The 27,199-nt window shown below is 35.3% G+C and overlaps 3 protein-coding genes across 8 annotated transcripts; 2 read left to right on the plus strand and 1 right to left on the minus strand.

The window, feature by feature from the left end:
* Window positions 1-277: 277 nt before the first annotated feature.
* Window positions 278-23,739, plus strand: LOC117784264 (matrix metalloproteinase-14). Of its 5 annotated transcripts, none has more exons than XM_034621955.1 (6): window positions 278-743; window positions 7,426-7,651; window positions 17,283-17,686; window positions 18,365-19,286; window positions 19,504-19,675; window positions 23,006-23,739. In XM_034621955.1, exons 2-6 carry the CDS (start codon window positions 7,541-7,543, stop codon window positions 23,167-23,169), a joined length of 1,773 nt encoding a protein of 590 aa, XP_034477846.1. In that variant the 5' UTR covers window positions 278-743; window positions 7,426-7,540; the 3' UTR covers window positions 23,170-23,739. The 5 variants fall into 5 exon arrangements, with proteins under 5 accessions (XP_034477846.1, XP_034477845.1, XP_034477848.1 ...); XM_034621954.1 differs by lacking the exon at window positions 278-743 and adding an exon at window positions 4,174-4,675; XM_034621957.1 differs by lacking the exons at window positions 278-743; window positions 23,006-23,739 and adding exons at window positions 4,174-4,675; window positions 22,326-22,601 and having other exon boundaries at window positions 19,504-19,582.
* A 221-nt stretch (window positions 23,740-23,960) lies between these two features.
* On the minus strand, window positions 23,961-26,115 carry LOC117784265 (protein painting of fourth). Of its 2 annotated transcripts, none has more exons than XM_034621961.1 (4): window positions 25,532-26,115; window positions 24,593-25,471; window positions 24,299-24,535; window positions 23,961-24,205 (listed from the first exon to the last, which is right to left on the minus strand). In XM_034621961.1, the coding sequence occupies exons 1-4, from the start codon at window positions 25,941-25,943 to the stop codon at window positions 24,078-24,080; spliced, it is 1,656 nt and encodes a 551-aa protein (XP_034477852.1). In that variant the 5' UTR covers window positions 25,944-26,115; the 3' UTR covers window positions 23,961-24,077. The 2 variants fall into 2 exon arrangements, with proteins under 2 accessions (XP_034477852.1, XP_034477850.1); XM_034621959.1 differs by having other exon boundaries at window positions 23,961-24,235; window positions 25,532-26,113.
* A 64-nt stretch (window positions 26,116-26,179) lies between these two features.
* On the plus strand, window positions 26,180-27,159 carry LOC117784266. Its single transcript, XM_034621962.1, has 3 exons — window positions 26,180-26,425; window positions 26,484-26,843; window positions 26,900-27,159. Exons 1-3 carry the CDS (start codon window positions 26,343-26,345, stop codon window positions 27,102-27,104), a joined length of 648 nt encoding a protein of 215 aa, XP_034477853.1. The 5' UTR covers window positions 26,180-26,342; the 3' UTR covers window positions 27,105-27,159.
* The last annotated feature ends 40 nt before the right edge of the window (window positions 27,160-27,199 follow it).

Here is a 27,199-nt window from a genome sequence, read left to right on the forward strand (position 1 = left end):
TTAGAATTCATATCACACATACACATACACACACACATAGAAGGAGAGAGAGACGAACGTCGCCGGCGTTGTCGCGCCAAAGAAACGCCATAAAGACAAGTTAACAGCGAATATACGAGTAATTTAGCTTTGGCCAGGCCACCACGAATCAGCAACAGACCAAAAGAGAGAGAGCAAGAGAGTGGAAGAGAGAGAGAGTGCAAAGTTAACGCCGTGGCAGTGGCTAAACAACAAACGGGAGTCGCACACGGAACGTGCTATGAAACGGTTCGCGTAATCCACGAAGTCGCTTCATTCGAATTTGATTCGAATTTGTTGCTCACCCACCTCAGAGTAGTACCCATAGTATCCATAGTTCTCGTAGTCGCTAACTGGCCAAGTGATAAAAATATATACAGAAAACTGCCAGTTGAACTAAGCAACATATTAGTAAATTTAGTTATTGTAGCTAAGAATAGAACGAGAGAGTTAACCTTGTGACAGCTGTCTTATTCCTCGACTTACGTGTATCAACGGAGTCGAATCGCGACGCCTTCATCTAATCAGCTAAACTGGCCAATCTTGTGGTCTGAATCTGATAAGATCTAACAACAACAAACACAATAATAATAACAATACTACAAAGTGTGTGTGCAATATTTGCGCTGATTCTTATCAGCTGGTTATAAACAACATATGCTTCAGTTTATTCCATTATTATTACAATTGTCATAATTGCAACATTCTACATTCAGCAATCTGTGGTAAGTAAGCCAACTTTAACCTGATGAGTCATTCCCCCCTCCCCAAAAGCCGCTAAAAATATTAGAATAATATGTGCAGAGAGTGACTCAGAAAGCAGATTATTAGATCATAATGAATTTAATATTTTATGAACCAAATCAATTAACAAAAGATTCTTTTCATTTATAATTATGTACAGTAAGTCTAGATTCTAGACCTTAAAATATGTAAAGAAAATATTACAAAATTATATTACCTTTAAACAATTTTGAAAAAGAAACATAGTTTTTATTGAACTCAAATATTTCTAAAAATAAATAAACAAATATGTTAATTTTAATTTTGTTGAAGCATTTTCTCTATTAACTGTATATTTTATAACTAATGGTAGATTCAACTAATCAGCTAGAAATTTTACATATATGATCAAATTGATTAACTCAAAAAACATTTTATCTTTTAATAAATTTAATTTTAATAATAACTGTGATCTTTAATTAAATTAATTGACATACAGTTTATTGTTTCTTTCAATTATTATTTTTTTTATTTCAAAGTCAAACTTATATTTTGTTTTGAATTCTCTCATCGAATCGATTAATTAATAATTTTATTTTCTTGTTATTATTTCCAAATCGTACATGGATTTAAAACATCACAAAATAGTTATATCTGCTTAGATGGACTAACTTATAAAAACTTGTTTATCTTCTATTAGAATTTTATACTCAAAGTTAAATCTTTTTCTTAATTCTCTTCTAGTTGAATTGACTTAAAAAAGGTGCTATTCATTTATTATTGTATCCATCTTATTATCTCTGCTTAAATCGATTTACTAATCTATTATTTCTCAGTCACAGTAAGATCATATTGTATTGTTGTCCATTCAAATCGATTAAATAAAAACTCTTTTCATCTAGTATTTTTCCTCGATTATTGTTTAGTTATACAAATGTATTTCCTGCTTGATCTAATCATGGTAATACCTATCACTAATGTGCATCCATATATATATTTATGTGCTGCAGTTTTGATTGCATTATAAAGTGAGTGTCATTTGGGTTCCGATTGTTCTTCACTGAACATTAACAAATGCAGCACGTAGGCATATTGTGGAAAATTCTAATTCAAATTCAAATTTAAATTCAAATACAAATGTCAATAACAAACAATATGTGAATGGCCGAACTGACCGTGACGTGATTGCGTTAAGAATCAGTATTAAATACAGCAACAATTACTATTATATATGTTATATCATTATGATCAAAATATGGTTATTATTTTGCTATTTGTTTTCTGTTTAATTGTGAGTTTTCAGCAGAGTTCTGTGAGTTCATTTCTCTATTTCTCTGTTCTCTTTGCAGTTCTCATTGCCAATGGCAATGAACCGTTGGGCAGTTTTATAAACTGAACACAAATCTATAAATACGAGTATAAATAGTTGACAACAAAAAGGCAAAATGGGAGACTCATAAATATTTCATTGTTCAAGTCAAAGAGGAGGTTTGGCTAGGGAAGGGGAGGGGGTTGAGGACAACTGCAACAAGGGAAGCTGCAAGTTCGATGGGACTGAAAAGAAACAACTGCAAGTTGTCATTGCCATAAAAAGAGGCGGGAGGTCGATTACCAGTTCTTCAGATCATCAGTTCTTCAATTCCCCAGTTCAGCAGTTACTCAATCTCTCAGTTTCTCAATGCTTGAGTTCTTCCTCAATCTCTTGGGCTTTTGTTCGAACTGTTGTTTTCCCTTTTCAGTATTCGAACTTCAATCTTAAAGTTTGACATTAAATTTCACACATGTGCGCATTTCATTTACAGTCAACTCTGTGCTGTAAATTTCCACAATTCATACATATGCGCATATAATTTGCAGCTACTGTACTAAGTGTATGGTACATTGAGCAATTTACTTCACGTGCCCAGCATCTGTGCCTACTAGTCGATTCCACGGAACACGAGGGAATCAAAGGGATTGGAGGGAATGGGAATGGGAATGGAGGAGAATTCGTTGACTCACAACTTGATTCAGTCGAGCTATAAACCCAGACATTAATATCTTTGCGTACAATTGATGCTAATAGGCAATAGGGTAAAAGCCAAATACAGACACACATAAACACACACACTCAGTTATTTATTTAATAAGAATGCTAAGCAAATCATGACTAAAATCTTACAAATTTTTTTTTTGAACTTTGGTGCCTAACAAGTGTTAGATCAACAAATAGTTGAGAGCCGATCAATTCAATACCCAGTAATTACGCTAAAACAGTTGATCATTTAATCATGGAAATGTTTCCAGACTTTAGGAAAATTTAATTAATACAGACACATTCTGTATTCAATATAACAAAAGTATTATTTATTATTTTGTATAAAATCAAATTGTGTTCTGGATGGATTTATTTTTTAGTTTTCTAGTCATTGCCATTGGTCTAAAAAAAATATATAGAAAAAGCTTCTTGATTGTAAGATAATGTTAAAGTATTTTTCTCGAAAGTTGTCTTATTAAAAAAAAGCAATAAATTAAAAACATGTTAGTAGTGAAAATAATAAATGCAAGTTTACTTTAGACACATATCTTCTATCAAGTCTGATCTTTGGGAAATATTTAGCAGCTATTTATAGTGAGGGTATTTAATTTCCCGTCTAAACTAACAGTAGAACGTTAGTTCCCAGTCTATCTGTGAGTCTGTCGCACTGTCAGACTAGAAGGCGTGCGCCACCGAACCGTGTTAATTGTCTCATGACGCCTTATTTGCAAACACACACACACACACTCATACAGAGATTACTCATGAGTAATACTATTCATTGAGAAATAAGAAACCACAATATCGAAAGCAACGCTCAAATCGAAAATTCAATTTGCAATTCATTCATAAATTTGTGTATCGAGTGATTTCCCATTAGGAACACCCACACACACACACAGAAATTCAACGGAAATTGCACGATATTTTCAAGAAACAGCAGTCGACAGTAAAGTGTCAAATGAGATCTGTAAACTGAAAACTGTAAAGCTGTTAAAAAAATGCAAATTAGTTAAGCGGCAACAAAGCGCGCGCTAAACAGTTAACAAAAGCGCTGTGTTTGTTGTTGTTGCTGCTGCTGTTGTTGCCTCTGTATGTGCGTCTTTTAATTGTATGACACATGTTGTGGATTCCAAGAAATTCGCATTACTCACACAAGCGATTCCCTCACAGAGCGCAGCTTTAAGATATTTCAGCAACAGCAGCAGCGACAACAGCAACAGGTTTGACTGCATTGGATTCTTCACTGTTAAGCGTTTACATTGCTGCTACGCTGTTAATGCTAGCGCCGCTGTCGCTGTTGCTGTTGCTGTTGCTGTTACCGTCGCTGTTGGCGTCAACTGTTGCGTGTGCGTGCGAAAGCTTTTGTGCGCAACTGCAAAAGCTTTCGCTGAGCAGAGCAGAGCTTCGATCGCAGTTTGTCATGCGTTTGGGGATCAGTTGAAATTTGCGCGCTGCTCTGAGCGGTTGTGTTTAGCGGCGAGTAGCGAATACGAATTAAAAATATTTAACAATAAATATACACACACATATTTTATTTAACAGTTTCAGCCAAAAGTAACAGTTGCAAGCAATTGCAAAGTGAACCAAACTTCGTTGTGCCGTTTTTTAGACCGTTACAGTTGCATTGCAGAAATTGTCAGTTGAGTGTCGTCAATTAGTGCAATTCGAATTTTTTGAAATTAATTAAAACAAAAGAAAAGAAAGGAATCGTCAACTTGTGATTATATCAAAGAATCAATTTATAACTCAACGCCCACACACACTCGGTTTTAATATATGCAACGAGAGCTAATTAATCAATTTGTTAAAGTGCTGCATGCAACCACAATCAAAAGAGGAACAAAGAAAGCAATAACAACAACAACTGCAACTGTTGCTGCTGCAGTTCATTGATCTACGTCTCACAATTGACATGTAAGCATCAGCATACCACAGATGATAAATCATTAGGGTAAAGAAGTTGGCACAGAACAACTATTCATTCAAATTCATTCCACTTTAGCTTTTATTCTTTCTGCCCGCTGCTTGGTTGATTCATCATAGTCATATCTTACTTACGTATCTCTAAGGTCAAGTTCTATACCAATAATTTCGATTACTTGACTCACTAAAGACCGCTGGCTTTTGAAAATATTTGGTAATTCACAGCCCTGAAGCATAAATCGACTCACAATTCTTATCAATGCGTAAATTCAACAAGTTCGAAAATTCCGAAAAGTGGGAACATTATTGCTGATAAGCTGGCACAACAATACAACACACACACACAGATACCCAGATACCCATTGTGCAATACCGCATCTTTCTAAAACAACAAACTGTCCAATAAATTGGAAATACACACAAACGTCATACATGGCACTGCGAGAAAAAACTCGTATAACATTTAAATAGTCACAGTCAGTTATCTCTTATAATTTCACCTTAAATTCGATAAATAGCTCAATCAAGATATTTATTTTCTACATATGCCTTGTTGTTTTCTCTCAGTGTATGCTCAAAATTCTAAAACCGGTGCTAAACAGGTTGGCAAAAATTCCAACTGTTAATTAAATACGTTTTATGACAAAAATAAACCAAGCGATAAGCAAATACTGTGTATGTTTTTTGAATATGAAATCAATTTATGTCTGTAACATAAATGTCACATTTAAGTATTTCGTTGGATATGTAGAAATCGCATTAACATATATAGCATAAATTTCTGGGTTGCGAGCGTGTTTCTTAATGCTCCACATTACGTATACGTAATGTGCTGATAAAAAGTTGCTCCCAAAAAAAAGACCTCACTTCAAACTCAATGCAATTTCTATTGATTCCGCTTCCCTTCGCAGAATGCCGCAAAATTGCGCGTATTGATTAAACAACAATGCAGAAACATTCATTGTTATAGCGACTATATAGAGGGGAGTAAAGGGGGGCTAGAGTAACGAAGGGACAGAAAAGCTACCAAGTGAAGCGAAGCCGCAAACAGGTGCCAGTTTTTTAACCTTAAACCCAAATAGCAACGACCTTCAACCCATTGGCTAATTGACACTCCTCACCTGCCCTCTTCCCACAAAAAATTAAACTGTTTATCATTGTCATATCTAAATATTCACCCAAAAACACATAAAATAAACACCAAATATATCTATATAAATAATCACACTGAATGTGAACCAATTGTGTGAGTTAGAGGCACCTAGAGAGGCGCAGAATTATATAGATATATAACTCCCGTGTCCACATTGAAAATCCCCAGCGATTAGTCAATGGCAACAACAATCAAGGGAACAACTACAACAAAATGCAGACTTACGCGTATCATCAGCAAATATTGTTTCTTCTGGGCGACACACCCGAAGCACAAAACATTTCAGTCTTTGTCGTTCCCCCTTCACTTCTCTTCTTGTCTTCTCTTTTTTGTCGTTTACTTTCGGCTCTTGGCGATGAAAAGTGTGCGCCACTTGTCGTATACTTGATATCACTTATCGCTCACACTGCTGATGTCAGAGACAAATGCACTGCTCCAAATTTACGAGCCACAAGAGGGTGTAAAATATATACAAATAATTTAAGCAAATAAATAAAAACCAATTTACTACGTTTTATAAAATACATATAAATAAAAAATTTTTAAATAATAAAAAATATAATTTAAAAAAAAGTAAGAGAAGATTTTTTAAAAATATAAATTAGACCAAGAACTTAGTTTTGTATTCCCACTCACAGACACAGGTAATTTACCAAATCTACTAGCTCTAAAAATTTGTAACAAATATGCAAATAGTTCAAGCACATAAATTCTAATAATAAAGAACTAAAAAGTAAAACAAACAATTAAAATAAAAAACCTAATTAAATAAATAAAAATAATTTGACAGTATTCTTTGTGCAATGTCTATTAATTTTTGCACTCTGTAGACACTGCAGTTGTCACTGCAGTTATCACTGCAATTAGTCAGTTACCAAACGTCAAATAAGCAGCTTTTAGCCATCTTTATAGAGCCATTAACTAGTTCTATTTCTCTCTCTTGAGTTGCACGCGTGGCGTATACATTACATGCTTGTCATAAATTATTGTTAACTTGGCTATTTTTGGACCTTCAAATAAAACAAAGACTTGGCTATTTTTAAACTATCATATAAAACAAAGGGGTTTTAATGCTTGCGCTTATTTACAGTCTAAATTTAAATTATAATGTGGTCTAAACTTAGTCTAAATTTAAGTTCAAGTGTAGACAAAGGTGAGCTGGACACATGACTGCGGCTGCAATCAACAACGACAACAACAACAACGACAACAAACAGCTGACGTCAGTGAACTGCTATAACCAATTTTTTAGTACGACACACTATGAGCCAGAACTTGGCTATAACTTGACGTAGTACGCCAGCACTTCCGTTAGTCGTTGCCGGCACCAAACTGCAAAGTCCGCAGTCAACCTGTTGGCCCTTTTTTCCCATTGGGGCGTAGGAAAAATGGTAGGAAAAATGGTAGAAAAATGGGGCAACTGTTTCCGTTCGCCCTTTTGCACTTGGCCTGCTCTGTTTGTGGCGGCTTCTTTATTTATTTTTTTGATTTGGTTTCTATGTATTTAGCTGTCTGTTGGATTTAGCATGGCACCTGTATGAAATATTAATTGACCTTTTTGCAATTCTATTTCTATTTGTATTTGCAGTGCGCAGTTGTTATTACAACTTCAGTCACGACTTGAAGTTCAAAGTGCGCCCTAGACATAACAACAACTACATAATAATAACAGCAACAAACAACACAACAACAACAGCTACAACATGTCCAACACCTGCCAAAGCAACGCATCCGTGTTCATAATTCTGGGCACATTGCTGTCTATTTTTGTGGCAGCTCAAAGTGTTCCAGTTACCTCAACGTCACAAGCCGAGGTAAGTGATTCAATAAAATATACAATGCATTAACTAAACATTTAGATACACCGACAATAGAGTAGAAATAGCAAATACTTCGACTCTACTCAACGTATTGCAGAAATTGCTAGAAAATCAACACAATACTTGTGTCAAAGTGTTTGCCAACTAATTGGACAAATTGTGCAGTTGACTTATTTATTTATTTATTTCAATTCAATCAAATAAAATTGCAATGTTGTCATGTCGAAGTTAATCAAACTATTTATTAAATTACAAAAGTATAATGCAGCAACAACTATTATAAATTATTATTATAAATATTACGTGTATATGTATTGCTATTTAGTTTAAAAAGAATCGCAATAAAATCACAAATTGTAGAGCAAATTCTTTTTGCTTGCAAATCTCCAAAATATGAAAAAAAAAATCAAATTCAATATGTTAAAGCTTGAGCCCTGATTCAATTTAAAATAAAATATGCCAATTACTTAATTATATAAAATATGTTCTGTAATTTTCTCAGCGATTAAAATAACTTTTTTTTTTATTTTAAAGAATCCTACTTAAGAGTATGATTTAATTATGGTTTTTATAATAGAAGTTTTAAATAATGAAGCGATATATATTAATGAAAATAATACAAATCCTTTTTTTAAAGTAAATTGACCAGCAGCTTTGACTAATTAGTGACTGCATATAGTATGAATATTAAATGATCTTTTATTAGATTATTTATTTTTATTTACTTCCGATTTTCATGACAAATCGCAGCGAATAATTGGCAGTTGCTTTAATAATAGTACTTAACATCATATGTGTGTATAAATATATAGAAATGTATATTAGAATGTGTTTATATCGTGTGCTTATATCGTCAGTGAGTGCAACACATGCCACATTGCCAATTATTCCACTCACATCTGCACGCAATGCATTCATTCATCGCATATTGTTATTGCCCATGTTAACTGACCTTAGTTTCCCCTTTTGGGGGTCTTTTGGGTCCTCTCTCCCTCTCGCTCCTTTTCTCTCTCTCTCTCTCTCTCTCTCTCTTTCTGTCTCTCTGTCACTGTGCACGTTGTTGTTTAATTGCTGCTTTGGCCAAGTTGCCTTTGGTGTTGATCTCTGGTCATGACATTGACAATTCCATTTTCAATTCCAATTGTTGGTCACATGCCATCTGACATGCAATTACAGTGGTCTAATTAACTTTTATTTGCCACAAATGGTCTAGATGAATTATCCTAACGATAAGACACCAAAGATGATAGATTGTATTATTCTGTTTATAGAGCAGGAATGATGCTGTTGTTTTTTGGTTAGCTTGATTATCTATAAGTTAACTCTACATTTGTATCCTCTATGTTTACTTATTGTGCTTACATGGCCAAACTTTAATGCTCATCCACAAATTATAAAACGGACTAAAAATAAGATTCGTTTTTTTTATTAGCTAACTTATAGAGGAAACGCCTCCATGTTAACTTTATTTCTAGGTCTTTTACCTTTCTCAGTTTACAATGTTTAGAAGACAGCACATATATTTTTTATTTCTCTATTACTATCTCAGTTTGCAAACACTTCACAGAACCGCCATGTTCACTTTGCTGGTGATTTCATGATAATTACAAGATGCCTTCACAGCACATCCATGTTCACTTTTTTCTTAGTGCCTCACAATATTCCCGTCGTCATGCACTAACTGAATTATAACACAACATGGTTTTCCCAATATCAATCTTTACCTTAAGGCTATACATAACCTCCATGTTCACTTGACACATTAATCTGTGATTTAATCAATTGTTTTCCGTTTGCTTAAACTAAGTAATGACTGCTATTAATGACTACTAATGCGAGATTGTAAATCGCTGAGCTGAGCTTGCATGTCATTAATATGAAGTAGCTGATGATGAGCTGAGACTTCGATTGAGACTTGAATTGAGACTTTGACTTTGACTTCCACTGAGCTGATTATCAGTCTAATGCCAGCCAAATTGTTGTCATGCTAATTGTTTAGTTGCAGCATGCAAATTCCTCTGGCAAATCTCAGTGTTGCCACGAATTCCCGACACAAAATCCGCCAACAAATTGTCATATAAATTGCAATTGGCACGTGACTGGAGGACATTGGCGGGGGTGGCGGATAAGATGGGGGTGCAGAGCATTTATAATGCTCATGATTCGCCTGACAAGGTTGTCACGTTTTGCGGCACAAAGTGTTTTCTCTTGTTGCACGATTGCAATCTGCATAAATTTATAAAAATAACGCAGCAGGTGGAATCAGAATCCAGACACACCTCTAAATAAAATGAAGCAGAGTTGGGGAAATGTGTGTGAAGCATTTAGTATCTTTTCTCTCAGTTCCTGTTTGACCATTTATGTAACAAGTGCAAAAATATCGATAGCAGTTATCGATCAATGTGATCGATTTGAGCACGCGCCATTTTCAATTGCGTGCCTAGAACAAAATTGAAAAACAAAACTTTTCGAGTTGTGTTGTCTTTGTTCGAACGGATTGACGACTAATTGATATTTAAAACGCGTTGCCAACTTGCATGGCCATTTGGCTGGCCAGTCGCCCAAAACGATAGCGATTATGATAATGACGATGATCATGATGATAATGATGTTCATAGAATAGACATACGTCAATATTGTGCGCTCCAAGTTTGTCTCAATTCAATGTCAGACAAATGAAACAGAAGTCTTCTATGCTCTTTCTACTCTTGTCTCAGTTCTCCAATAAATTTGTCAGATTTTCCAATAGATCGAGAACTTCAAGACAGAGACAAAATCAGAGTCTAGTTTGTAATTGTTCAATAGTTCATTTCGTATTTGTATTTACCTTTTTTCTTATTATTTATTTATCTACTTTTTTATCTCGCACTGCATTTGAATTTGATTGTTTTATTTGTTGCTATCTCTACATTGCTTTTGGTAATTATTTACTGAATGAGTCACTTCCAGAATATAGTTTTCTTTCTTTTGTTGTAACTTGTACAAATTGCTTTACATTTGCATCGTTACAAAGCTCTTAATATTTCATATAAATCGTCATTGATTTTAATCATATTAAACAAAGCGAACACTGACTCAGAGTACATTATGATTAAGACATTATGTAGCGCACCTTTAATAAATATATCACCCCAGTGTTGACACACACACACACATACACATAAAGGCCTCGCAACGCGTCATACGCTGCGTATACTTAATAAAAAACAAGCGTTCAGCTGTCAAAGGTTAATTACAGTTTATTAAAATGAGCTCAGAACTCAGCCTCTGTCTCTTTTTGACTGACTTGGTTTTGTTTTTTTTAGGGGAAAAAGAGAACAATGTCTAATTAAAAGAGACTGCAATATGCAGAGAAAACTTTGACTAAAAATAACTGGCCAAAACTGGCAGCCAAAAAAAAAATAAATATAAGAAAAAGAAGCGAAAAAGTTACATGGTACTTTCAATAATGACGTATATGGCTAATTATAATTGTTAGGCAACTGGGCGAAAGTTGCCCTAAGAAAATTTGATGCGTATTAACCGCAAATTTTCGCGTGCGTCACGCAGCGTCAAGAAAACAGCAGGAAAAACAGCAGCAAAAGCAACAGAAACAGACCCAAGACTTGACGTCCAGCTAATCAATAAGTTAAACTAACTAAAAACCATATACTTACTCGTTTTAATGACTGGCGAAAAAAGTTTCAGTTTGCTCGTTTGATTGATTTGGATAAAATGCAGCTGAAAAACTGAAAAAATAGGAGGAAAAAGTGAAAAAATTGAAAGTCATGTGGCGCGTGTGCGACCTTCATGAGGTGTTAATAAAAGGATGCCAAACGGGTAAACAGGTAAACAGGCAACCAGGTAAACAACTAAACAGGATAACCTTGCCATTTTGAAAAGGCAAGCATCGTATGTAAAAAGTAGAAAGCAAATGTTAACAGCTCAAACAAATGATATTTTGTGCGGAACATCCTAAGGTCACAGCGCCATAAAAAGGAAAAAAAACCAGTCTAATATGCGTACTGATAGATACCCTCTAAATAAATCATTTAAGAATACATTTACTGGTTAATTTTGTTGAGGTTTCACTGGAATATACTTCAAATACTCCCGATAAACAGTATAATATATTTAAAGAATCTGTCTCGTTTTCAAATCATACAGAATAATTAACTAATATAACAAATAATTTTTATATTAAAAATTTAATCTGTCATCTATATATTATATATAAGAATCATCTCAAGGTTACTAAACATTATGTAATATTATAAAAATATGTGTAAAAAAATTCAAGTTGTAGCAAATAAAAAGTTCGCGTATTTTAGTTCAAACAACACTTCTTTGCAATGCCTATAGGGTATAAGTCCGTACGGAAAAACACAAAATGTGAATCCTTTTTTTGTCAGTCAACTAGAAGCAGCAGGTTTTTTAAGTTTAGCATATAACACTTTTGTTATCTTAGCATCAGGAGCTTATTTATCGTGCCGTAAATTAACCGTGGCTAAAAAACGAGTCAAAATACACCTTCAAATGGGGTTAAATGTCAAATTTTTTTATGGGAATTTTGCAGCTGACAAAGTTATTAGCCACCTCCTTTGTACTTGTTGTTGTTTGGCACCCGGTTCACATTAGCCTGATTACGGAGTTGCGCAACTTTCGGCACCTTTTTAGAGACGGATTTAGCCCAGTTTTTTCAGTTGCAGTCGTTCCCTCGTTATTTTATGACCATTTAAAGACCAGCTTCGATTTAGCTTTTCGCTTTTCTTCAATGATGTAATCATTAGGAGAAACGAGCCAAACAGGTTGGCGGCGCTTATAGTGGAGACCAGGGATCGCAAATAAAAGACATGATTTTAAAAAAATTAGAGCTGAAAAAATTATCTTGATGAATGGGATAATCTCATACTTATGCAAACTTATTTTTGAATAAGGTAAAGGTAACCAAAATACTGTATATAAAATTTCGATTCAAATATTATTTAAACTCTTGTATGAGCTGAAAAGCGACAAATTATAAGATAATTTAATTTTTAATTTTTGTAAATTTTTATATAATACTTATTTTAAATTTTTATAATAAAAATTTAAATTTCACTTTAATTTTGTAACAAATATTGAATTTTTCAGATGTGCATTTAACTTTTATAATGCGTTCAAAGTTTTTTATATTTGATTTATTTATTGAATTTAAAAAATAATAGTTTTCAAAACTAGAGACATTTTTTAAAATTAGAATAAAAATGGTTACTTTTAATTTTTTTGTAAATTAGAAATAGCTTTTAGTTATTATTCATAATTATAGTCCCTGGTTTTCCCGACTGCAATCGCTTTCCCAATGCGTCTTTGAAATTGGGTCTAGGCTTAAATAAGCACTAAATAAGTACTCGTAGCCTACTCCTTCTCGCAGATTGCAATTCGCAGTCATTGACCTCACGCTGCTTGACCCAAATACCAGTTGGAAATTTAAAGCGTCAGCAACGCACCCTAACGATACCTAGACCTAGACACGTATAACTATCCAAACACACACATACACACACACACACACACACTCTGGGTGTTAGCCACCCTCTTGCCGGGCAAATACAATTTTCTCATCAATTTCCGGTCAAGTAAAATGTAGAAAAGTGGAAAAAGAGAAAAGTGTAAAAACTAAACGAACGGCGCTTATTTATAATTTATGCATGTCCTGGTCTTGTTTAGCCGGAAATATACGGACTTAGCACCGCCTTTAAGTCAAGGGTCAAACACGCAAACTAACGGAATTTACACAATTCTTTTTCGACCAGGTCAATGATCCCGACTTACCAATTTACTAGTTCCAAAGTCAACTGCAACTCTTATTTAATTACCAAGCTCTGCTTAGAATTCCCATGTGCTAGAAATGTATTTCTAACAGACAAAAATCACCCTGAAGTAGACTATTAAATGCACAGTGAGTAAGAAAAGTTTACGCTCACTTGCTGTGCAGTTTGTTTAACTTTTTAGCCTGGCTTTGAAATGTAAAGCCCTCTAGGCATTTCCTGCAATTGCCACCTGAACCAACAGCTTGTATGCCACATGGGGCAAGGGGGAGTCAGGGGAGTCAGGGGATGGGGCAGCCTAGTGAGCTGGCAAAGTAGGCAAAGAGGTCAGTAATAGACAAAATGCAGAGTGCTCAGTTCAAGTGTCTGCTTTGAGTTTTACCCCACTCTGCCTGTTGACATTTTCCATTTTTTTATTTTTTCCATTTTTCCATTTGCATTTTGCAACAGCAAAAGAGGCAGGCAACATTCTAACATTGAAAATGGTGGCACATTTGTTATTAGTTGTGTATGTGGCAATTTGTGTCAATGTCTCTTGTGTCTGTGTTGAAAATTGAAGTGCAATTTTAGCGAGCGCCGATACGTGAACCAACTATACACATATTTACACCATAATTTCAATAATTTGTGCAGTTTTTGTAATGCCAAATGCCAAATTGTATTTACTGACCCAAAGAATCAGATAACTTATTCGATAACTATTGCAGTTTTATATCTTTACACAGAATTAAAAATCAATTTAAAATTCAAATTGAAATATCTTGATTTTTTTTTTTAATTTTTAAAGTAGTTATTTAGAATAAAATATACATATAAAATCTTTAAAATTTATTTTAAGTAAACGATTCTTAAGAAGCAATGATGATATTAATTTTTGCAAGGAGTAGAATGAAAAAGAATTACTTAGATTAAGTTTTATAAATATATTATATTTTAAACAATGCTGTATCATTTATCCAGGAATTTCTCGCTATTTTTGCTGTATATCTTTGACTACGGGTATCTACAATTTATAAAGCCATTTCCGCTTAACACTTCCGTTCTCAAATTCGACACATTCTGACGCATTTGATTCGTTTCGCTTACAGGTACTCGAAAAGTTTGTCAGCAACTGAAATGAATCATTTCTGTATGTCAGACACGAGTCAAATGATAAGCTCATAAAGCACTCATCGAAACGTTCTACGAAGTGTTCTCCTAATACTTTACTCGTATTTACACTGACAATGCTCGTATCTTATCAGGAATAAAGCCAATTCGACCTCTGACTGTGACTGTGACTGGGCCAACTCATTGGTAGTTGCAGTTGCCGTTGCCGTTGACAAGTCAAGTTAAGATTTATTAACCCGTGTCATAAACTTGTTCTACGTGCACATCATGCTCGAAAATGAATGTTGAAAATAATACTTATATTGGAATTGGAATTTCAATGCGCGTGTCTGGCCAGCGGCTACTTTCATGTATTTCCCACGAGTTGCAGTGGCAGCTCCTCATTTAATTTGTTGCATTTTAAATGCGGCAATTATGTTAATTACAAAATGCATAAGACGAGCATCTACTGGAATTTGCCATTAACTTTATTCTATAACTGTAGCTTCCTCCTTTTCCCCCTCTCTCTCACTCTATCTATACGCCGACAAGGTCAGCTTGGTTTCTGTTTGTCCCCAAGACTCAAGCGATGAGTCGATTTATGGGAACCGCCCAAAATGTAAGCATACAATATGTTCAAGTGCCTCTTGATATGCTGCAACACTCAACATGCCAACACTTGCCACAATGTCAAGTACACTGCAAAGAAAAAGGCACAATAAATTTTAAACAATGCAACGAAGATGAAATGCTCTATAAAACTTAAATTAATAATTAAAAGATGCAAAAAATATAAGTCTAAATAAAGAATGCTTTAAATATTCAATGTATTGTATAAGATTCGGCTTAATATTTTTTGTAGGGATTAACTTTAAAAATAAGATAAAGAATTTTTTATTTTCTTTAAATTTTTTTATTTATTAAAAATTATTGCTTCACTAACAAAAAATTTTTCGAAATTTTCAACGAATTTATGAGAAAATACATTTACTATTATTTTATTAAACTTAGTTTTTTTTTGTTAAAGTTTAATTAAATTATTTTAATATAAGAGTAAAAATTGGACTTCTAAAGTCTATTGTTGTAAAAATTTTGAAATAATTAGTAAAATATTAAGACAAAAATATAAACGAATGAAAATGAATTTGGGAAATTCTTTTCCAACAGACAAACAGTGGTACAGAAAGAGAGAAGGAAGGGAACAAGAGGAAGTGGCGGAAAAGAGACGCAGATTAATTTTACTGTGTAATAATTTTGACAGCAAAGCGGAACGCAAATTGCAAATGATTTGCATATAAATATGTATCGTATCATATAGCTCTTTGTTTTTGCTTGTGTTCCCGATTCTGTAGCTCTGATCCCTCTGACTTTACAGATTGATTGTCTGTCTGTCGCTTGTCAGAGTCATGTTTACAGGAAAAGCACAACAGAGCCACAAAAGCGAGTTCATTTACCTTTAAGGCGGGTCTAAGGCCCCTCCCTTCCTCTCCCCTAGCCCGTTGCCGTAATCCACAGTGGCTACCACACGCCAACCACCCAGATTATTAAGTATGTTACTTAGGATGAATACTAAAACGAAATGTTTACTTCCTCGGCTACTTAAATAAATGACAATATCATAAAAGATTCTATATAAAATACAATCAAATAAAAAAACGGAATAATAAAAATAAATAAAACTGAGCCGACAATTTCAGTCTCTTCTTATATTAAATTTGGCAGTACAACTACATCATTATATGTATGTATGTATGTATGTATGTGTGCCACTTATATGTACAGTGTATGTCATATGCCATTAAAATGTGCGACACATCGAGTCGAGGAACATGTTTCACATGCCAATAGTATATTACGTTAAAGAAGATATAAACAATAACAAAAAGAGAGTTAAAAAAATTATAAATAAATATATATATATGTATACACAAACTGAGATATATATACTAAAGTAATTGCTGCAATTAGTGCAAGCAAAAACTATGTAAAGTCTTGTAATTAGACAATGAATAAAACGAATGACGTTAATTGTTTTTGGGCTTTGCTTATACCGTTAGACGCCTCTCTCTCTTTAACCTCGCACAGCACTTCCTATAGTGCTGGAAAAGAAAGAGATAGATAATTAGATAGATAGATAGATGCTTAGTCAATTGTCTATAAAGATTTGCGTTACAATTTAATTTGACTTACATGCATTCAATTAACTGAAATCGCCATAAAATGCGAAACACTTCCTCGATTCAAGCTTAACTCGGACTTAAGCTCAGACTCAGACTCAGATTCAATAGAACTGGCCATTTTTTTTCACACCTGAATCGCATAATTAAACGTCACGTAACTGTGACTCGCTCTTGGTATTGAGTATACGCCGTGTAGCACACACATAAACAAATTATAAAACATTGCCATGCCAAGCATTTGGTCATAAATTATGCAAGTCAGATAGTTTTTGCTTTTTTCTGTTTTCTGCATGCGGCAAATATATTTCTGCACACACTGTAAATGTGACGAATACTCGAGGGGAATTGAAGCGGTGAAAAGGGAAATGTGTTTAGTTGAGGGATTGCGCTGCAGGACAATTACAATGCAAGCAAACGACTTTTATCGGATCATCATAAATCAGAGGCATTCCCAAGCCACCTGGTGGTGCCTCCATTGATCTTTACCTTCCCCGCTCTTTAAATGCTATTCTTGCAACTCTATCAATCATTCCTCAACTCAACTGTCGCATTTCTTGCACGTTGCAGATCTATTTGTCGCAGTTCGGTTATCTGCCCGCCTCGGCACGTAATCCGGCCAATAGTGGACTCCAGGATAGACACACCTGGGTCAGTGCCATACAGGAATTCCAGAGCTTTGCCGGCCTCAACATCACTGGCGAACTGGATGAGGAGACTAAGAAATTGATGTCACTGCCACGTTGCGGTGTGAGGGATCGTGTGGGAACTGGGGATAGTCGATCCAAGCGTTATGCCCTCCAGGGTAGTCGCTGGCGTGTCAAGAACCTCACCTACAAGATCTCCAAGTATCCCAATCGATTGAAGCGCGTCGATGTCGATGCGGAAATTGCACGTGCCTTTGCCGTCTGGAGCGAGGATACGGATCTAACTTTCACCAGGAAGACATCGGGACCAGTGCATATTGAAATCAAGTAAGTTCCAAGAATCTGTTGACATACTGAGGGTCGCAAATAAGAATTATGAGCTTAAGAAAATCAAACTGAAAAAAAATGATCGGGATAAATGAAAAAATACCTTAAATACTTTTGGAGAATCATTAAAAAGAATTTGGTTCATGATAAAGTAAAAATTTGTACTTATTTTCTGATTTTTCAATTAAAACTTCAAATTTAATATATATTGGATATAAAATCCATTTTAAAATTCTTATATTAAAATTAACACTTTTGTAACAAATAAAAATATATAAATTTGGAGAATTCTCAATTTTAATATTTATTGTAAACTAAAACAATAATATTTGGATTAAAAATTTCATATTTGAAAGAAGAACAAACAATTTTTGAAGTTGTTTTATAATACAAATAAAAGCTATTTTATGATTAACAATTAAGATTTTATTTTTGTTTCATGTTTTTTATAATAAATTAAAAATAAGACCTTTTTTAAACTCTTATTTGCTAAGATGAATTTTTAATTCTTATTTGCGATCCGTGATAAAAGAAATAAAAAACTAAGAGTAATCATTAATTGTTTGATATAAAACATCAAATATAAAACATCAAATAACATCGATTAATATAATCGTTACGTTCCCCGCTGCTCTTTATTTTGTTACTCATGATCCTTTGTCTCTTCCTTCTCTACAGATTCGTTGTGAGCGAGCATGGGGATGGCGATGCCTTTGATGGCCAGGGCGGCACTTTGGCCCACGCTTTCTTCCCTGTTTTTGGCGGCGATGCGCATTTTGATGATGCCGAACTTTGGACAATTGGTTCACCACGTGGCACGAATCTTTTCCAGGTGGCAGCCCATGAATTTGGTCACTCTTTGGGTCTCTCGCATTCGGATCAGAGCTCAGCTTTGATGGCGCCATTCTATCGTGGCTTTGAGCCCGTTTTCAAGTTAGACGAGGACGATAAGGCGGCCATCCAATCGTTGTATGGACGCAAGACTAACCAATACACACCCACCAATGTCCATCCGGCAGCCAGTACACAGCGACCATCGATCACACCACCAAGGGTGCCTCTGGATGACTCCATTTGCAAGGACTCGAAGATCGACACGCTCTTCAACTCGCAGCATGGTGATACCTATGCCTTTAAGGGCGACAAGTACTACAAGCTGACCACGGACTCTGTGGAGGAGGGTTATCCGCAACTCATATCCAAGGGCTGGCCAGGATTGCCGGGCAACATCGATGCTGCATTTACGTACAAGAACGGCAAGACGTACTTCTTCAAGGGCACCCAATACTGGCGCTATCAGGGCAGTCAAATGGATGGCGCTTATCCCAAGGAAATCAGCGAGGGTTTCACTGGCATTCCCGATCATCTGGATGCGGCAATGGTCTGGGGCGGCAATGGCAAGATCTATTTCTTCAAGGGCAGCAAATTCTGGCGCTTCGATCCCACCAAACGGCCGCCTGTGAAGGCCAGCTATCCCAAGCCCATCTCGAACTGGGAGGGTGTGCCAAACAATTTGGATGCAGCGCTCAGATACACCAACGGATACACGTACTTCTTCAAGGGTGACAAGTACTATCGATTCCACGATGCACGATTCGCGGTAGGTTGAAAAGATCAGCAAAAAACAAAAAAACAGTTGAAGCAAGTTCATAAGTTATTTGTGTTCAGCGTCTTGACTCGAAGCAACGCCTTAGCTGTGCATTGTTGCACTTTGTTTTTACTGAAGTCAGAAGTTATTATTAATTCTTCTTGACGATAAGGAGGCGATCCTTATGTAAGGCACATAATAATCTCTATATTCTGTTCCTCCCCATCAGGTGGATACGGCCACGCCGCCATTCCCAAGACCTACAGCTCATTGGTGGTTCGGTTGCAAGAACACACCCTCATCCACAGGTAATATTGTTGAAGAAGAAGCACAAGAATCTGAGCAGCGATCGCAGCTGCATGCAGTTGATGATGGTAACGGTGATATTGACCTAGACGCAGGTGAGTGGGATCGACTCGGCGGTAGTTTTGTTTGAATCCAAACCGGATAATTAAAAAAATATGTTATCGAATCAACAATTTGTTTGAAAACAAAGTCAAAAAGATCTCATAAACATGTATGAGTTGTTATACTTACAAGCCAAGAAATGTTTAAAAATCCTTAAAAACTCTCCTTCTAAATATTGAGATTGAGAGAGATAAATCAATCCATTAAATGAATTTATACAAATATGGTATGTTTAATTAAGTTTATCATTATATGTATGTATCGTACTTGTACTGTAGTCAATTCTATTACTGAACTCAATGTGTTTGTTTTAATTACCCAAAATGAAAAAAAAAAACAACAAAAATAACGAATATTTGAAAAAGAAATGATAAAATACATTATAATTTTTACTGAAAACTAATTCTCGAATTGTGTATGTCGAATTTCTTCTCTTAGTCCTTGTAGTTTTTGTATATTTTTATAATTTCTGTAAAAATTCTAGTATATATTTATAAATTATCTATTTTGTGGTGTTTTACTTTAGTTTGTTTCAGTGTTGTCAAACTGAACCAGGTTACACTTTCTTCTTAACACCTATTGTACACTTTCTAACCCTCCTAACCTTATTTTCTCTTTTTTAACCGAATTCAATAATTATCATAATATAATTATTATTATTTATTATATTTTTGAATAGGTTTAATATGAACTAATACCTACTTTAAACTAACAGTTTAATACATTTTACTCACTTAGGATCTGGGTTATTTTGAGTTTTTTATTAATCCGTACTCTCTTATTTTTATGATTTCAGTTAATAATATTTCACACTATTTTTAACATGGGTATTTTGCGTCTTTCATCTTTATTTTATACTAACTTTTATCTCGCTAACCAACTCAATTTAGCATACCATGTACAATTAAAGAAAAAAAAACATAAATAATATCCAAAAAAGAAATGAATTAAAGGCTATTAAAAACGAATATAGGTCAAATAATTAACGATAATATAATAATTATATAATATCTTGCTTACAGTGTAAAAACAGAAAAAGAAAATCCAAACAAAAAACAAACTACTGGTCAGTCGGTCTCACTAACTTCACTCCCGCTTCCACTTGGGGCGGTTTCAGGCAATAAATCCAAACTATCAATTTACCTTTTAAGGTCCCACATGCATTTGATACTTTGCATGCACTATCACCTAACTAATAAGATAATTAATTACCTAATATAACTTATAGTTGGCATTAGAAGTTACTAAAACTACTTTACAAATTACTACACTATGCTTACAACACTTATCTATGCAAATCAAATGAAATCCACACTTTTACAACACTATTTGTTAAACACCACAATTGATCGGGGATTTCCCGCCCGTTAACTATTTAAGCAGTAAATCTACACAATTTCCCAACCTTCCCTTTCGGTTTTTAAATGTAGCTCTTGCAATCCTAAGTTATGTACACCCCAAACTAAGTATGTATTTTATGTAGCTCTATGGTATTATTAATATTCTGTGAATCCAATTTCTCCTTATAAAACCAAAATACTAAAAACATATGTATGAACTGTAGTAATTATGGCATTTTCCAACACCTTTTGCGTACAACGTTTTATTTGGAATTCAAATCAAATTCAAATTCAAAAATTTGTTTTCCTCTGGCACCTATGGCACCAAAAACTCGAAATGGCTAAAGGCTTTCTTGGGTTGCGCTTCCTTCGATGATCTTATAATACACCTGTAAACACTATTTTTAATTGCATGTTTTATCAATAATACTAAAATTCACAAATTGCATGAATCCACACCCACACACACATACACACGCGCACAATAGAAGCACATATGTTTGTATGTATGTGTATGTGGTCCACAACCGTTATGTTATGACCCAGATTGCACGACTGACTCAACGGTCGGCCAATTTGAATATTTAACACTGCATGCACGTGCTTGTTACCCATAAACCGTTAAATTTACATAAACGAGCTGAACTTCAATTTGTTTGTATGTATATATATTTCTTGCAGGCTTTAAGAGACGCGGATAAAACGACACAGAACAAATTAACAACAGCAACACACTTAAAACATTATAAAAAAAACGAAAAGAAAAGAACCTACAACAATAACAACGAACTTCGAAAAACACACACACAAAATACAAATACAAAAACAAAAAACAAAGTAACGCGCGCATATCGCTATAAGCAAATCAAAAGCTTTACCACACCCGCTGCTGGCAATGAACTTACGCTGCTTTTGCTTCTTTGTATTCTTCCGCCCACTCACTCTCTTTCTGTCGCTTCCGCTCTCACTGCTTTGCCTCTGTCTCTCAGTAATTAATTGAGCTGCACACAAAAAGCCACCCCCAAGTCTGTGTGTGTGTGTTTGGCTCTCTGTACTTAGAACTGTATGTGTGTATAGTAGCTGATCGAAACCGATTATTAGTTATCGCTATCGCTTGCTATCATATTGCACAGATCCCGTAGATGCACCAACCGTTTCATAACCGCTTCCCAATTGTTGTCGTTTTTGCTCAATTGTTATTTATGCGATTATCTTTATTTTTCCTCAATTTTTCTTTATTACATATGTATCTATCATTTCATTTATTTTGGACGTGCGATCTTTGATTGAATTGATCAATCAGTACCGCAAACTCCAGTTTTCAATACGAATACGGGTCCAAACACGGGCACGGGTACGGGCTTTCTGCCCGGCTGGATGTGGAGTCTAACGAACAGATACTTTTAGAGAGCACGCCATGCAGTTCCTTCAGAGTCTTGTATATCGTTTCGTGTGTTCTGTCCACCAGCAACATCAACTATAAACTGTATTAATCTTGTATTTGTAACGATTTTTAAATCGCGCGCCTAATTTGTAATTTGTCTTTATACATATGTAAACGTATATACATATATATACATATGCCTGCTTGAGTGATCTCTGTCAGAAAATAATTTCACATTAATGCCACACCCAAAAAAGCCTACGCTGCTGCCGCAACGCCTTTGAAAAACGCCCAGAAAACAATCAAGAAACGCCAATTGTACTCAAAAGTGGAACAGTATGTTGCAATAATTATTTTTATTTATACATATATTTTTTCATCATCTTTTAAGTTAGTTTAGCTTTACATATATTTTGGCAGTTAAAATCTTTATTTAGTTATAATTCGTTACCATTTTTTCACTCAAAATCCTTTTACAGATATGCACATAGAGATCTCTTAACTTTACACACTAATAGATTATGCTAAGGATTTAAAACATTTTTTTATTTTAATATTTACTAATTTATACCTTATTACTTCCTATTTAAAAATAACAGCCGTTGGGGATCACCAATCAAATGATGAACCCGTCGAACCCGAATATTCGGAACGGACTGGATCTGGTGCGATGTCTATAACCCAGCTGTCCAGCAACTCGGCTGCGAGCGTGCTCTTCAGCACGATTCTATTGTGCTGTATCTCCAAATTCATAATTAGCTAAAATACCTTGCACATATTGAGAACTATTCGGGGATTTATTTCCCCAGGAACAAAACAACCCGAGTAAAGTTTGTAAAATTTTACCGCACGTTGCTAAATTTGTGGGCTACCAACATATTTGATTTGTGTATTCGAATAATGATAAATAATTAATAATAATAACGATAAACAAAAAATATCATGTGAAACAGGTGCCTTAAATTCGTTGTTGTGTAAATACAAACAAATCCCAGCATTAAATATAATTAAACTTAGTTTTTAACATTCCACAATATGAAAAAAATGAATGAAATAGACAAAATACTGAACATGATGATATCAGGAATTAGTAATCATATCAATGCCGAAACTACAAGTATGTTATGTAATTTGAAAGATGTTAAATATGACAATTTGCGATATTAACTATAACGAGCCATAAAAAAATGTGTAAAACAGAATGCAAGCGATTAAGCAATTAATTTAATTGTACTTTAGTTTAGTTCGAATTGTTACACTGACTAAAAGAACGAATTGGAAATTGTTTAGTTTGTGCCAGGTGCTGTAACAATTACATACATATATTTACGAACTATAGATGTCTTTTTTTAAGAATTTAGAATCTTAAGATTTAAAAGAATTGAGTTCATTATTAAAATACATTTGATTATTAAATAAGTCTAAGTGTATGTAAGATTGTAAGTTCTTAAAGCGATATTTGTTCGGGTTTAATATTTAAAACCGAAATATTATGATTATTATAATTATTTTATTTTATTTACGTATTATTATTATTGTAACAATTTTATAAAATTGTGAAAAAGTGATCGAAAAAAATGAAATAAAAATAAATACTAAAAAAAAACACCTTAGAAGCTTCATACGCGAAATTTTGAGGAGCAACATATTGCTGTATACAAAACTCCTATCTTAAGCATCTAAATCCTTCTCTAGCTGCGCATAAAGCCCTTCCACGTTGTCGTCTTTTGGACTTTTCTTTCCTGAATTTATATTGATCGAGTGCGTTGTAGATTTTGTACTCTTGCGACGTCCGAGACCTGAAATCAACCAGCCAAAACAATCGGATGCTATGTAAGATAGTGACAGTAATATACGATATAGCTGATTAAATTAAAGATGTAAGACTTTACACTTGATTGGATCCTCAAGGCCGTCAATTGCACAAGTTGTTGGCCTGTAGGGTGTATTCAACTGGTTATCGGTTTCGGGCAAGGACTCGGGTTCCGGCTCAGGCGTACTCTGAGCAATGCCCAAATATTCATTCTCCATTTTGATATCGTAGCTGGAACAGGGTGAGAGTGAGCGTTGCATCAATGAAGACTTGTCTGTGGTTCGTTCCGATTGTGGCTCCACTTTGGTACTGGTAACTGAAATAAAGAGTTGGCTAAATAAGATAAATTAAGAGATATAACATCTTTTTATACCTATGCTGTTCTGCCTCTTTTGTAAGCTCTTTATAATAGCTTCATGTTCAGCCATTTGACGCTTTAGCTTTTGAATTTCTTTATCGTTGGCGCTCAATTTGCTGTCATGTTTCTTCTTCTTGTGTGGAACTCTGCTTGGGCTCGTGTCGGAGCAGTTGTCATCGCTGTCAATGATGGTAATCGACTCCACTGGCGGTGGTGAAATGACCCGGCATTCAGCAGCATCGTCGTCCGATGGAATTGTGTCGATTGTGAGATTCGAGATGCCGCACAGCGACGAGGGAGTTGGCTGTGCAAGGCGCTTGCGTTGACGTCTGTAGCGCACGGTGAGCACGCGGTTGTTAACGGTCCTGCGCACCAGATCCTTAAAGGCCTCCATTGCCGTCTCAGCGTTGGCGTAGCGTACAAATGCGTAACGTGCGCGTTTCTGGCGTTTCATAACGCCAATATCAACACGCATTGAATTCACAAATGCTTTTATATCAGCGGCATTCATGGTGAAGGGTATATTGCTCACGTACAGTGAGCAGGGATCAATGCACTCGGCCTGCTCCTCGTCGGTAAACGTCTTAATCTCAGCGTGTAGATGACCTTGGCCAAAACGCACACGTTTTATCTCCTGTATGGTCTGCTCGACATTGCAACCCGGCTTAAGATGCACCAGGCAATAGCGCTGCGTCACGTTGGCCGGAAACACCACATCCCTAATAGCCTGCGAGTATTCGCTGACGGATGAGACGTTTATTTTGGGATCGGGAAAGCGTATTAGCAACGTCGGTGTCTGTGCCGATTTAGTAGCCAGCTCACGTTCCAGTGCAAGTGCACGCAATGCATTCTGACGCCGCAAATTGGTCTGTTCTTTGCGATTTAGTTTCGCAGCTAAATGTGAGATGTGGAAAAGATTATAGTCTTGCTCTGATAATAACTTAACTAACTTACATTGCGCAACCGTTTTGTTATCCTTGTCGGCTTCGGACAACGTTGACGGATCGTTGGCCGAGGTACGAGATTCCGTTTGTGTCATCCAGGAGCAGAGCTGACTGCCAGCCGGTGTCTGTTGGAACATAAAGGACTCCAATGAGGGCGCACATCCGCTTCCAGTGTAGGGAGCTACATGGTTACTGGGCGACAAGCTGCCGTGGTCAGCTTGTAGGCTATCACAATCCGGGTCTTTGCATACATCTAGCTGTATGCATTCCTGCTGAATATCACTCATATCTTTATCCAATCCTGAATCCTGCCCTTGTTGCTCATCTTCTTCTTCACCTAGAATTATTATCGCGCGTTTGGCATCCGGGCCATCCCCTAAGCCCGATTTTTGTTTCTGCGTCGCGTGAATAAGGTCCTGCATCTTGTTGTTCCGATTACTGACTATTGAAGATTTTTGCGTATAAAAAAAAATTGCGTTAAAATCACAATTTTTTTGTACAAAAAAAATATCAGCTTTTTAACAAAATATGCTACTACTGTGTTGTGTTGCTGACTGTGTGGCAACGCCTATCCTACAGATGTTCAGACAACCTTCAAACTCACATATGTTGAGCAAAGTATGCTGTTTTTCGTATTTGAGTACAAAACTAAAGACTACGCTGTTTTTTGTGAATAAAACTTGAGCAATGTTGTTTAATTTCGAATAATGTGCAGCAGCTAAAAATATGTACAATATACCATACATAGGTTATATAAGCTTTTGTTTGCCTTAGCAGCCTAGGTCACCGTACTGTACCTCAGAAAAATCATAACAAATAAAATGTGTGCGGCACTTTTACGAAACAGCATTAAATGCATAAATTTAAGAATAAACCCAACGTTGTTTGCAAGCAGAAACATCTGGTAAACGATTTAACATTAGTTCTATAACTCTAGATTGAAAGTTGCATTTTGATTTCAGCACAAGCGCGTTTCGCTACAATTGGCGAAAAACATCTTCGATTGATGTGGAGCGAAAACTGCAGACGGATGACAATTTGCCGGAACACTTTCAGTTGATTTATAGAGCGCCACTCGAGAACTATATGACATGGACAAAGAATATATCAACAGGCACAGTGACATTCTTAAGTTTAGTTGCAGGCTATCAGCTGGCAACAGCAATGAATTTTATGAATGTTGTCAAGCAAATTGATATTTCCTTTCTCGTATCGAATGAAACAGACTTGTACTACTTTACAACGGGTTTTGTGCTAATCAACCTGGCTATACGAGCATTTGTGGCAAAGTATCCGTTAAGGATTTATAAAAGTGCAGATAAGTAAGTAATTTTATTAACTAAGAATACAACTTATATAATCTATTTATTTATTGCAGATATGTTGCCGTATATGGCTCACAATTGCCAGTGGGAGTTGTTAAACACTTCTTTGATAGAGGGCAAATTGCAGAATACAAGAACGTGCTGAATCCTTGGAGTCACAGCATGTACAAATTGGGCCAGCGATCATCATTACTCTTAGTGGACTACTTTAAAACACCAGCTGAATTCCACAAATTGTTTGAGGAAAAGCAAACTTGACTTGTTTTAATTTGTATAAAGTTGTGTTGATTACATTTTGATTTTGTAAACAAAAGAGCAGTGTTGCCGTATGGCTATATCAATATATTACGCTT

Source organism: Drosophila innubila, assembly GCF_004354385.1.
Source record: "Drosophila innubila isolate TH190305 chromosome 2R unlocalized genomic scaffold, UK_Dinn_1.0 1_C_2R, whole genome shotgun sequence".
Taxonomy (NCBI): domain Eukaryota; kingdom Metazoa; phylum Arthropoda; class Insecta; order Diptera; family Drosophilidae; genus Drosophila; species Drosophila innubila.

What these genes read in the sequence shown, in the direction of transcription:
- LOC117784264 (XM_034621955.1), top strand. Translation starts at nt 7,541, where the DNA reads ATGTCCAACACCTGCCAAAGCAACGCATCCGTGTTCATAATTCTGGGC. An exon ending in TCCACGATGCACGATTCGCG is followed by an intron (nt 19,287 to 19,503) that starts GTAGGTTGAAAA and finishes CCTCCCCATCAG; the next exon opens with GTGGATACGGCCACGCCGCC. An exon ending in TGATATTGACCTAGACGCAG is followed by an intron (nt 19,676 to 23,005) that starts GTGAGTGGGATC and finishes TAAAAATAACAG; the next exon opens with CCGTTGGGGATCACCAATCA.
- LOC117784265 (XM_034621959.1), bottom strand. Translation starts at nt 25,943, where the DNA reads ATGCAGGACCTTATTCACGCGACGCAGAAACAAAAATCGGGCTTAGGG. An exon ending in AAAGAGGCAGAACAGCATAG is followed by an intron (nt 24,536 to 24,592) that starts GTATAAAAAGAT and finishes TCTTTATTTCAG; the next exon opens with TTACCAGTACCAAAGTGGAG. An exon ending in CCTTGAGGATCCAATCAAGT is followed by an intron (nt 24,236 to 24,298) that starts GTAAAGTCTTAC and finishes TATCTTACATAG; the next exon opens with CATCCGATTGTTTTGGCTGG.
- LOC117784266 (XM_034621962.1), top strand. Translation starts at nt 26,343, where the DNA reads ATGTGTGCGGCACTTTTACGAAACAGCATTAAATGCATAAATTTAAGA. An exon ending in TTTGCAAGCAGAAACATCTG is followed by an intron (nt 26,426 to 26,483) that starts GTAAACGATTTA and finishes TTTTGATTTCAG; the next exon opens with CACAAGCGCGTTTCGCTACA. An exon ending in ATTTATAAAAGTGCAGATAA is followed by an intron (nt 26,844 to 26,899) that starts GTAAGTAATTTT and finishes TATTTATTGCAG; the next exon opens with ATATGTTGCCGTATATGGCT.